Raw genomic sequence first — 12,130 nt, 5'->3', positions numbered from 1 at the left:
GATCTTAATAAATCTGGACTCTGCTATGAACCTCATTTGTAAAATGAGGAACAGAATGAATGTGTGTGTTTAAGAGATTTCAAACTGACCACAGAAGTAGGCTCGTGATCCTTCTGGATGAGTAATACTACTCAAAAATACTCATTCCAAACACAAGGTGAAGTTATCTCTCTCTAAAGGAATGTGCTGTTGGCCTGTTAATGACTCAAGGCTGGTGGTGAGGAATTATACTTTGGTAGCAGCTCATGGAACAGAGGTGTTCTCTGGGCAAGAGTGTGTACTGTCAATTTCTTCAAAATGATCCGTGTGAGCTATCACACTCCTGTCACTTAACATATGATGTTTTGAAATACTAGTTCCAAGATCAAAGTTACTGGTTTTATTTAAATACAATTTATATTTTAAAATACAGCAAATGAATCAGAGACCATTATTTTTGAGGTAACTTGGATACAACTCAGAATCTCAGTAGGTCCTGAGAATCCTTAGTGCTTATAAGCTGAATGGCTTAAGTCTTTGTGAATTGGTCACTTTGCCCTGTTACTCTTCGACCTTTAATGAGGCCACAGGGTTAAATAATGGCCTTCCTTGTTTGGCTTGCATCTTGCTAAAGTTAGCTTCAAACTCCTTTTTTGTTCCATTTAGACTTGCTAGATGACCATCCTTTATTCCATAGCCTAAAGAATTCAGCTTTCTTATCCTATATTGAATTATCTGTGGCGTTAATTCAAGAACCATTGGTGACGCTCTTATTTGAGCTACGGAGATGCCTTCCTTCAGCAGTGCCTGGATTCTCTCTTCTAGAACAGGAGCAGGATAATATAGAAGGGCAGGGCATTTCACAACTAACTGCCGGAGGTCATGGTCTGTACACTCAAAAGTAGTTTTGGTGAAGGAAATACTGTTCTGGATACTTCCTGGCTGAAGCTGAAAAAGAAACCCTTTAAGTTTGGACAGAAGCTGAAGAACTTCGGAGTCTGTGAAGCCTTGTCCTTGGAGAAATTTCAGTACTTCACCTACAGCTGTAGGAGAACTTAACACAATGAATGGATTTTGGCTTAATAATTTTAGTAGCCACACTTTAGCATTGGCCTCAGAGCCACCTAAGTTTAGATAGCTCTCCAGGAGAACCCCTATCATTTGTTTATTGTTTTCTACAGGATTATGGAAAATGCTAGAGGCCGTTGTCAAAAACCTGGTAATCACCACATTCTTGAGTCCCAGCTCTTGAAAGAACTGAACATTTAGCTTCTGGTTCTCCTGGTCCTTGACAGCAAAGAAAGACTCTGGAAACTGCTCTATTAACTGGATTAACTCTGTCTTGGTTTTGCAGACCATCTGCCAGAGTTTCCTTTTGGTGTTAACAGCAGCGGGACTGCAGACAATGGCTTCCGGACAGCGTTCTAAAATACTGGCTATCACGGTTTGGTTGGCACCTAGTTCTTTGAGAATGTTTGCAATCTCCTCGGCGTAGGTCTCCTCCTCCAGAAGCACCCATCCTTTCAGCCTGCAGATTTTCCCAATGTCAACGGAGCACGCACGGAGCGTTTCCACTGTTCTCTTGTTTTCTTTATTTGACTGGCAGTCTGTTCCGTAGGTGACACATACTGAAGAGGGTCTGATTTTCAGAGCTGGTTGCGGCTTTCTGAAAAGACGCAGTCTGCATAGTTGGTATCCTGTCAGCAACCTCCACGACATGCTGTGAGCTCTGGCTAATTTCCACATCCCTAGGCTGAGAATGTCCACACTGTGCCTGTGTGGAAGATGAAGACTTAAAAGGAGCACTGGCTTTTACAACACTTAGAAATCTGAGTTCTAAGCAGTAACTGGGAATGATTTAAGCTGGCAAGGAAAACCGTTCCAGTATAATACATTTTATCACAGTTTAAGGCACCTTATCCTTTATAAAAACACTGACTCTTTGAGCTCTGAATTCATCCTATGAAGCAGGTGAACGTAATGGGGTTCAAAGGTTCATAGGCCTCAAATGTTTTGACACAGACTCCCTTTTTTCTACAACTCTTATGTTTCTCTTTTAGGTGGCATATTACATAGGTAATTGCTTTTTTAAGGTTTTACATTTTTCAAGTTGATGTTTAGCTCAGGTAGATGCATAGGAAGGGAGAAGTCATCCTTCATTGTATTTTAAAGTATTTTTGCTGATGAACTATGATCCAGACAGGTCAGTTTTATTTGAAATGAGTACATAAATGCATGTTTGCTTTTTTTTTTTCTTTTATTTTTTTTGGAGCTGGGGATCGAACCCAGGGCCTTGCGCTTGCTAGGCAAGCGCTCTACCACTGAGCTAAATCCCCAACCCCGCATGCTTGCTTTATTAGAACTTTGCAAATGCAACTTGTTTTTATAAATTCAGGATTAAAGTAAGTCTTAGCCCAGCAACATGAGAAGTGCTATGTGCCAGCCTTGGCGAAACCTCTGGAGATCATGTCAGCTGTGTAATGGTGATGGTGCTCTCCGACCTAGTACTGCTCCAGCCTAAACCTGGCTCCAGCTCATGAAGCAGTGTTGGGAAAGTTAGACGCCTTCAACCAAACCCAGGAGTAATCTCAGCAGTGCCTCTCCGTCTACCCAAATGCCCCTGGCCATCTTCATCCACACTGTTTGGAGCACTGCAGCCTCTGATACATAGGGGCTGCAATACTCCCTTCTGACTTGGGGTCCTGGCTGGGTGCATGCAACCAGAATGATCACTAAGAAAGCACGCACACTTATTTCATACAAGCTGTCCACATCAGGGAAGCCCATACAAAGATGGCAAGACCCAAAGCAGGTAGGTTACACTGAGGTGGACAAAGACAGTAAGATGTAAGGAAGCAACTCCGCCATGCGAGGAGCCTAAAAGCAGTGTTTCAGTAAGGTTTGGTCTCCAGCCATCCTTAAGAAGGATGTTACCACTCCTGAGCAGAAGACAGAATGACCCACACATATTTTCAGGTGGCTTTAATTCCAAACACTCCGTGTGTCATGGTGTTAAGTATTCTTATACCAACCCCTTCACCACTGTTTCCTGTTTCTGGTAACATGCACATGCTTTAGGGTTTGGTTAAACTTTTATTTCAGCCCTGCCACACACAGTGCAGTGTCCTTAGATTTGAAAGGGTAAGTGGATAGCCATTTCTGATCCTTGCCTGAATTATCAGTGCTCTTGCCACATAGGCTGACGACTTTACACGCCTGTCCTAATCTGAGTGATTACTCTGAGGAATGTTGGTTTGTAGTGGTGGCTCACTGTTGGGGTCTAATGGACACCAACACTGTAGACTTAGCTTCTGTTTTACTCAAGGCTTAGTTTTCTTCAGGTCATGCCTAATGCCACAAGGCAAGATGAAAATATATTTCTAAAGCATCTTCTAAAAGAACTTTCAACTTTGACAGGAAGGAGGTGGGAAGTAGGATGAAGCCCAGGTAGATATGGGTTGGGGCTCTACAGGTTCATGCCTGTCGGGTGTAGACACGCTGGGAAGACGTGAAGGCTCCTAACTGACCCGCCTGTGCTCAGCCCCAGCATAACTTAGAGAGTGACCCTGAGGTTTGTTAGCTTCAGACAAAGCACAGTGACTCAAATAGCGCCTCATGGGAAACTTGTCAGCAGACATTAAAACCTGTGGGATGACGTCACAGGTGAGGCAGGTACAGGACAGAAGGAGGCCTGTCACTGGATGAGAAGGAAGGATGGGTGGGAGAAAAGTTTGAAGGAAGAGGAGGAGACTGGAATGGAGAGGAGGAAGAGACAGGAGGGAGAGGGAGAGAAGCTGTGGCAGGACAATATGGCGGGTGACGTTAAGATTCCACACTGAACCTTTACAGGTTGTTACGAATGTTCCTAAGGGATGGATGTGTACAGGGCTTTGTACATGTAGGTGGGCAGTTATATCTTATCAATTGGGCCAAAGGTTATTGTGTTGTACGTTCTTTCATGTAGCGATTTAAGTGTAAGAAAGTGTGTGGTGGCTGGTCTGGGCCACCAGAGCTGGGATGTGTGTTTCTGGCATGGTGGCAGCCTGCCTTGAGAACTAGATAGGTAGAGAGAGTGCTGCCAGGCTCAGAGAGAGGCCTTCGGCAGTGTGATAATAGGACGGAGCAGAGCAGGTGAGAGGCTTTGCTGACTGAGAATTAAGATATCCAGCAGATATCTTGGGGCACCGCGGTGTAGACCTCGTAGAGATAAAAGACAACCATACTTTTTTATTTTTTATATTTTAACAACAAAAACCAGCAGTGCTCTAAAATGAGAACAGCACCCATACCTTACAGGGGCACTGCCAGAGTCAAATACTTATCAGGCACTTGGAGACAGTTTGATACATAGTGTTCACTAAATAGTAGTTATCACTGGGAACTGCCAGGAGCCAAATTCTTGTAGTGATACAACTTTAAACTCAGTTTTAATGTGACTTGGAGTGGGATGGGGATCTGGAAAAGGAGTTCAGGTAAGATGTGGGGGATGAATATGACTAAAATATATGTATGTATGAAATTCTCAAAGAATAAAACTATATTTAAAAAAGGCTTTGAGAGATTGCTTGTCTTTTTATTGTGAGAACATAAAAGATGCTGTGTGTGAGGAGAGAGCGTCCTTAGAGTCTGTAGGCATCTTAGCCTTGGCCACGGCAGCCTCCAGAAGTGATGGGTAATGAACCTTTATTGCTTGTAATTAACCTTTCTATTTTCTTGTACAGCCCACATGCATTAAAGAAAAATGTTTTTTTTTCTTTCTGCTAAACAAACTCCAAATTCTGGGTTTAGGTAGAAGTATGACTTACAAAGGGAAAATGAGAATGTTTAAATATGTCAGATTTTCAAAATAACTCCATAAAACTAAAACACACTGTAGAGTTGCTGAATTCTGAGGTACATAAGCAGAAGAAAAACTTACAACCCTACTGCTTATCGATAATTTAATACTTCATTGTTTCTGAGGTAAGGTCTTGCTGTTTAGCCCTGGATGGACTGATACTTGATGTGTAGCCTAGGTTAGACTCAATCTCATGGCAGTCATGCCCTATGTGCCATTCTCGTCAGCTATTCATATTTTACTATCATATTTTACATATTTTTGTACAATTCTCACTTCCTTGTTGTGAGTCTTTACACAGAGCAGAGCTGCACATGGGAATTGCATCCAAATCCTGTCTGTGAAGTGAAACTGTAAACATGTCATCTCTAAGCGAGTCCCAAACAGCCCCGGGCTCCTTGAGGGTCAGGGCAGGTCTGCTGTAGCTCAGGTACCAGTTAGAACAGCTCAGTTGGAGTCTCATTTTGCAAAATGCCAGAAGGTCAGAGGTCATGTCCATGGCAAGGCAGCCGTGAGCGCTCCCATGAGCAGGTGCCTATCAGCTGAGACAAAGGGAAAGGCAGACCATAACCCACTTGCTGCTTTCTTAAAGGTAAACGGGGAATAGTCATCAGGACAGTCCAGGCCTTGCTGCCTTTCTGCTGGGCAAATGTGGTTAGCAGTAAAAATGGAGAGAAAGCCTGATGAATAAACGTACGTCACAACTTACTACGTCCAACTGTGGCATTAGACACGTCCAGCGGACTCAGGAAGTGGCTGACTGTAGCTCTTGCTGCTGAGTGGGGATGCTGTTCGCAGCGTCTGCCTGCCTGCATTTCATGTTTGCCCTTTAAAGTGAGTTTCTAGAATCCCAGAGAGGGGTAGAGAGCTACTTACCGTCAAGAAACCCCATCTCCGATGACTCCCTAAAGAGCGTAAGCATATAACTGACTCTTCTGTTATTCTGAAGTGTGGAAAATAAGTCACTGGTGAAGTGCCTTGTTACTGAGGCTGACCTCTAGCTAATATGTTATTTTTGGCCTTATCTTCTCTTTGCCTTTTTGTCCTAGATATATCATAAAGATTAACATGTAAAAACTATAATTATACAAGGAAAACAATGTAGTTTTTCTAGAATTGACATTCTTTGGTTCATTTTTAGTAGCTATCACTTTTTTTCTTGACGAGAGGAGTGGAGGGGAGGAGAGGGGAGGGGGGAGTGGAGGGTAGCGTAGGAGAGGAGAGGAGACAGGAGAGGAGAGCAGAGGAGAGGAGAGGAGCGGAGAGGAGATGAGAGGAGAGGAGGGGAGAGGAGAGGAGGGGAGAGGAGAGGAGGGGAGAGGAGGGGAGAGGAGAGGAGGGGAAAGGAGGGGAGAGGAGAGGAGAGCAGAGGAGAGGAGAGCAGAGGAGAGGAGGGGAAAGGAGGGGAGAGGAGAGCAGAGCAGGGGAGAGGAGAGGAGAGCAGAGGAGAGGAGAGCAGAGGAGAGGAGGGGAAAGGAGGGGAGAGGAGAGCAGAGCAGGGGAGAGGAGAGGAGGGGAGGGGAGAGCAGAGGAGGGGAGAGGAGAGGAGGGGAGGGGAGACAGGAGAGGAGAGGAGGGGAGAGGAGAGGAGGGGAGGGGAGAGGAGAGGAGAGGAGAGGAGAGGAGAGGAGAGGAGAGGAGAGGAGAGGAGAGGAGAGGAGAGGAGAGGAGAGGAGAGAGATTGATCCTTACATTGTAGTTCCTTCTGTTTTGGCTCCCAAATGCTGGTGTCACAGGCATGAGTTAGAGTTGTCACTTGTTATGGTAAGATGTTAATAAAAGCACAGTAGTATTTGGAGCATTTCCCAGTGTATAGTTCAGTGGCATAATGTACTTTGACAACTCTGTACAACTATTCACCACCACATCTAGGATTTCCTGTCAAACACAAAGTCTGCTCTCGAAACGGGGTGCCTAACTCTCCCCTAACTCTCCACTCCTACATGGCACCTGGAAAGCTCTGCTTCACGATCTCCACATGTCTTCTGGATAGGTCATGTAAATGAAACCGTACAACACATTTTTTAAATGGCTGGCTTATTTCACTTAGTGTAACGCTTTCAAACTCCACATTGTAGCAAGTGTCAGAACAAGGCACATTTACTCACAGTGGACTTATTCACGTGCTTGTGTGCACTGCGCTGAGGTGCACACCTGAGGCGGACAGAGGACCACTCAGTAGGGTTGGTTTTTCTCTTTGCACCTTTATGTAAATCCTGTCTTGAACTGAGGCCATGAGGCTGGCTCATACCCTGCTTGCTTAGCCATCTTGCCAGCCCTGCCAATTTCTTAAAATAAGACAGTAAGTCTGCTGTTTGATAGCATTTTCCTTAAGCAGAGTTATTTCAAATGCAAAGTCAGGTCTCTTGGACCCACTGCTTTGTCAGCTGCGTTTATGTGACATTCTAAGTCCTGTGTCATCTTCACCAAGAACGGATTTCAGCTCAAGTCACCACTTCCCGGGCATTTGGGAACCAAGTCCACACCTGCTAAAGTTTGATCTGGTGACTGAATGATGCAGTCCATCTCTGCGTCTATTTCTAATTCTACTTCTGTCACATTTTGTATTTCTTTCCTTTACAAGATTCCCTTAAAGGGATCTGTGAGGGCTAAAACTACTCCCTCCAACTCCCACAGTGCTGACATCTTGGCCCCGCCCCCACGGGTTTTCAACAGCAGCTGGAGTAGTGAATCCTTTCCGCAAGATTTTCAGTGAACTCTGCCCATGTCCTAGGTCTTTGTACATGAACAAGGAAACGAAAGAAAAGCCACCAAGACTCAGCAGGTAAAGGTGCTTTTCACCAAGGCTGCTGCGATGGCTTCAGTCCCAGAGACGAACGCGGTGGAATGAGAGCACTGACTTCTACAAGTTGCCCTCTGACCTCCATACATGCACCACTTTGGCACACACCTCCCCACCAACCCTAAATATTTTTTCAACTTATTAAGAAAGGCCAACTCTCCCCACCCAACACGTAATCTATGAACAGCAATAAAGATAAACAATCAAATGAGGTCACATTCGCATCTATGCCTTCGGTTGCATCCACCTTTCTTTCTCTGCATTTCCGATGCTCACAGTTCCTCCTCCCAGGCCCCCTTTGTTCCATCCTCTTAGCTGACTCTTGCAGATCCTCCTCCCTTTTCTACTACACAGCTCTCAATAAAGGCGACTTCCCTGTCATCAGAGCTGATGAGTAGTTTCAGTTCCTACTTTTCTGGGCTTTTGTAGCATCTGGCAGCATCCGACCATTTGTTTTTCAAAACAGTCTCTTGTCTGACTTACAAACTGCTCCCCAATCCTTGTTCTCCCCACTGCTCCCCACTGGCCACCCCTTATTTGTTTCCTCTACAGGCTCATCTTTAGGCTTGGTAGCCTGAAATTCCAGAACCAGGAAGGCTGAGGCATAAGCTTTAGGCCAGCCTGGTCTACCTAGAGTTTTTTAGGCCAGCCTGGACTGCAAAGTAACAACTTGTTTTTTTAAAAAAAATAAAATTACAATTAAAGAAATAGAGACCATGAATTTGAGAGAATAATGGGGTCTTGTGTGTGTGTGTGTGTGTGTGTGTGTGTGTGTGAAGTATAAATGATGCAATTACATTTAAATTAAAAACATTAAAAATGGACAGGCTTTTCAAGTGAAAAACAAATGAACAAACAAAGAAGTAAATATCCTTTCCCTCTTACCTTACAGTCTTTCCTGAGAGATTCCTTGTCCAGGGCTTCAGTCAGTCTAATAAGGACTTCTCTGTAGCTTCTAAAATGTGATTCTATCACCTCTGCAATAGACCTCAGTGGAACTTTAGGACAGACATACAATAATTTGTAGGAAAGACTCTGAATTTTGCTGTCACCTGAATCCCCTTCCTTTAAACCATAGTCATTTCTCAGTCCCCAGGGCTCTAACTGTTCCCACTCTACAGTCTCCAAAGACGGGGGATTACTTTCACTGTACTTTTGCAAATGACTCCCAGAAGTGTCACTTTCCTAAGGAAATGTCTCTGACATTTCAGAACAGATAGAGCCTCATGTCCCCTTTAGGGGCGTTTATGGCACCACGGACTGCAATGCTATTCCTGAGATGGCTGACTGTTCCTGCTTCCACTTCGACCACACTACTCACTTTGCATCACCATGTTCTAATGAGTTGTCTCCCTGCCCTTCAAGGGCTGGCATCACTAACTCTGGGAGAGAGAGGGGCAGGCACCTTCCGGTATATTTTTTTTTATAACTTTATAGTAGCATTTATCAATTTTCCATTTATCCAAGTGGTAGTTTTTGTTGTTTTTTTTAAAACTCAGGCTGCCATCAGGATGGTAGGCACTAGCTCTCTTGGTCAAACACTTCATATTTCTGTTGGGATCACAGACCATCCGAGAACTTGAGAGTTACAGACTTTCCAGGGGCAAAAAAAGGCCCACACCTTTTCTACTTTAGAAATGACTTTAGCAAGAACCATGAACATAACTGTGTACGCAGGGGAGGGTAGAGACGGAATACTGTTATTTCCCGTAAGGAGCAAAGAACAGGACACACAAAGCAATAATATCAAATTAACAAATCAGGCCATGAAACAACGCAAACGGCAAAGATGAGTTACCTTAGCACAGCCACACTGCTTTGGGATTAATTTCAGATTAACGGTGACTTTTTAAGAAGTAATTTCACGGGGTGGGGTAAAAAAAATTAAAAAAAAAAAAAGAAGTAATTTCACTCCAGGGACTAAGCCATTACCCAGACTATACATGGACTGACCCTGGGCTCCAACTGCATAGGTAGCAATGAATAGCCTAGTAAGAGCACCAGTGGAAGACTAGACCCCCAGTGAATGGGATTCTTGTGGGGAGGATGGGGAGGGGAACACTCATATAGTAGGGGAGTGGGAGGGATTAGGGGGATGTTGGCCTGGAAACCAGGAAAGGGATTAACATTTGAAATGTAAATAAGAAATACCCAATTTAATAAAGATTAAAAAAAAAAGTAATTTCGCCTTTTTATGACTGCAGTGTGGGGGCATCAGGAACATGGGAACATGCTACTCCTCGGTGAAAGCTCATGTTAAATGAGTTAATAGTAATTCAGAGTATTAAACAACAAAACAAACCCCTCACATCTACTCATCAAGCCACAAATCTTTAAGGGTAAAGATGAGGTCAGGATGCAGGTCTAGCTTGACCAAATCTGCCTACCTGAGAATGGCAGTCCTCTTAGCCTTGTGTTCTGTGTACCGTGATGCTCTTGGGGAAAAGGTCACATAGTCTGCTCTCTTAAGCAATCCTGAGATGTGAAATACATTTTTATACTTAAAACAGTCCTCTTGATAACACCAATTAAGTTCTGATCTGACAGTTTCAAGTGAATCCCAATTTTGCAAGCAAAGAACCACAAAGTTGGTCAGGGGAAGGACATTGCCTGGACCAATACAGCGGCCTCTTGTTTACATGTGCAGCCTCCCTTTTTCGGTGCTCCGAGTTGGAGTGTCTGTGGGGACGTTCTCGGTGGGCTGCTGCTAACCCTGACCCCAGTAGGCAGGCATGAGACTCAGTCTGAGCTGGAGGAACAGGACGGCTCACCTGTGGGCAGCAGCGCGACAGACCGTTGAGCCCCTGGGTGTTGCGGTATGGTGTATTAAGTCCCCACCCTATTCCGCAGGCCTCTCCACCCAGGAAACAGATCCTAGGTAACGGCAGGGCTTTTCTTGACTGGTAACCAATCAGAGCTCAGGAAACTGATGAGCAAGAAGTCACGCCCCCACCCCCGAGCGCAGCCAATTAGACTACTGGGTACAGGCTCCCGTGGGAATCAGCGAGCCAAGCAACAGGGCCAATTGTCACCAGTGCCACCTGGCGCTTCTGTCTCAGTAAATTCTGGTGGTTAGGTCGCCTTAGAGAACGTCACAACACGTTGAGAGGGGTGGGTGGGAGAATCAGAACCTGTTGTCTGTATGGTGGAGCCATTCAGAATCCTCAGAAGTTTAAGACTTTGAAACCTGACTTTCCTGTCCATCGCCACAGTAAACACTAGGTCTGATTTTCTAAAGACTATTCATCCCTTTTCCTCCTAGATGACTTTGTCCAACTACTGCTAAACTGCCTTGAGCTTTACATTTTAGTTATTCGTGATGCTCAAACTCAGAGCAAACTAAAGCCAGAATCCTTTTGATCCATCCATCAAATAAATATTTACAGCCTGCCGCTTCAGCACCAAGCATGCGGAACTGCAGTGCTAGGACCTTGGACAAGGCAACAGGAACTGAAACACATGAACATGTTAACCACAATTAGAGCGAAGTGCTACCCAGGACAGAGTCCCCTGTGTCCACCCTGTGTTGTCTGCAGTGGAGCAAGAAAACTAGTGTTTCCTAGGCTGATTGCCCACCTCATTACCTTTGTAAGGCTCTCTCCCACAGGGCTGGGGTACATCCAGGTTGACACCTCCCCTTCTTGTGGAATGTAGGATCCTGGCTACTCAGTATGTCCCTGAGAACAATGCTTATTTGAGAACAGCCTTGAGGTTTACACTCAGTGGGCTTTAGAGGAACCCACAACTTGCCCTCGAGTTTCCCAAGCAGAGTCCCGATTCCTCATCTCAAGATCAGTTCTGACCTTCAGGATGCTACCTAGATGAGTAACTTACCTATACCCAATAACCCTCCTTGGCACATCAACACTCTATTCAGGGATTTACTGCACACTTTCTTAAAAGATTTTGGGATCCATGGTTAAGATATGCTATTCTCACTTGGGAAAGGGAAGTTAAAATATAGAAAAGGAATAAGTCATCATATCTATAATCCTAGCACGGGGAAGGATTAGTATGGCTTCAAAGACAGTCTGGAATTATGTTGGGAGCGATGCCCTTGAAACCCTCCATTATTGATGTTAATATTATGGTTAGTTAAGTATGACTGGGTTCATGGGAAATCCCCAGTCAGCTGCAGAAGACTAATACAAATCTGGTGGTCAGGATGAATAATGATATGATAAAGTTCTGACCTTGCTGAGAAATACATCTGACGTCAAGATGCCCAATGTGACCTGTAACCTTTCTGAAAAACCAACATCCTGTTGACATCAGCTGACCACATGAATACTGTGTCCTTGGCCTGTGTAAATGTTTCCCACTTGCCCCCTCTCTCTGTTACCCCTGTTATGGCTGACTTTGAGGTTTCAGCCTTGGGAAAAAATAAAATTGTACCCTTGATCAGACTCTTGTCTTGGCATCCTTCCATCGTTCCCCTTGTCCCCCATTGTCTTCCTCTTGTCCCCCATTCTCTTCCAGGTACCCTCTGCACCCTCGTTGACAGAATTACA

The 12,130-nt window shown here is 44.7% G+C and overlaps 1 protein-coding gene across 3 annotated transcripts; it reads right to left on the bottom strand.

Annotated features, from left to right (window-relative positions):
• Positions 1–356: 356 nt before the first annotated feature.
• Mterf2 (mitochondrial transcription termination factor 2) lies at positions 357–10,435 on the bottom strand. 3 transcript variants are annotated; one of them, NM_001014265.2, is made up of 4 exons: positions 10,391–10,435; positions 10,007–10,094; positions 8,505–8,617; positions 378–1,753 (listed from the first exon to the last, which is right to left on the bottom strand). In NM_001014265.2, the coding sequence occupies exon 4, from the start codon at positions 1,696–1,698 to the stop codon at positions 541–543; it is 1,158 nt and encodes a 385-aa protein (NP_001014287.1). In that variant the 5' UTR covers positions 1,699–1,753; positions 8,505–8,617; positions 10,007–10,094; positions 10,391–10,435; the 3' UTR covers positions 378–540. The 3 variants fall into 3 exon arrangements, with proteins under 3 accessions (XP_038935604.1, XP_063120095.1, NP_001014287.1); XM_039079676.1 differs by lacking the exon at positions 8,505–8,617 and having other exon boundaries at positions 357–1,753; positions 10,391–10,434; XM_063264025.1 differs by lacking the exon at positions 10,007–10,094 and having other exon boundaries at positions 357–1,753; positions 10,391–10,415.
• Between the last annotated feature and the right edge of the window lie 1,695 nt (positions 10,436–12,130).

The sequence above is a fragment of the Rattus norvegicus genome, chromosome 7, assembly GCF_036323735.1.
Source record: "Rattus norvegicus strain BN/NHsdMcwi chromosome 7, GRCr8, whole genome shotgun sequence".
NCBI lineage: Eukaryota > Metazoa > Chordata > Mammalia > Rodentia > Muridae > Rattus > Rattus norvegicus.
Note: the sequence above shows the minus strand (reverse complement) of the source record. Positions and strands in the feature narration are given on the sequence as shown.

Excerpts from the sequence above, each read along its gene's own strand:
- Mterf2 (XM_039079676.1), bottom strand. The coding sequence starts at position 1,725 with ATGTGGAAATTAGCCAGAGCTCACAGCATGTCGTGGAGGTTGCTGACA.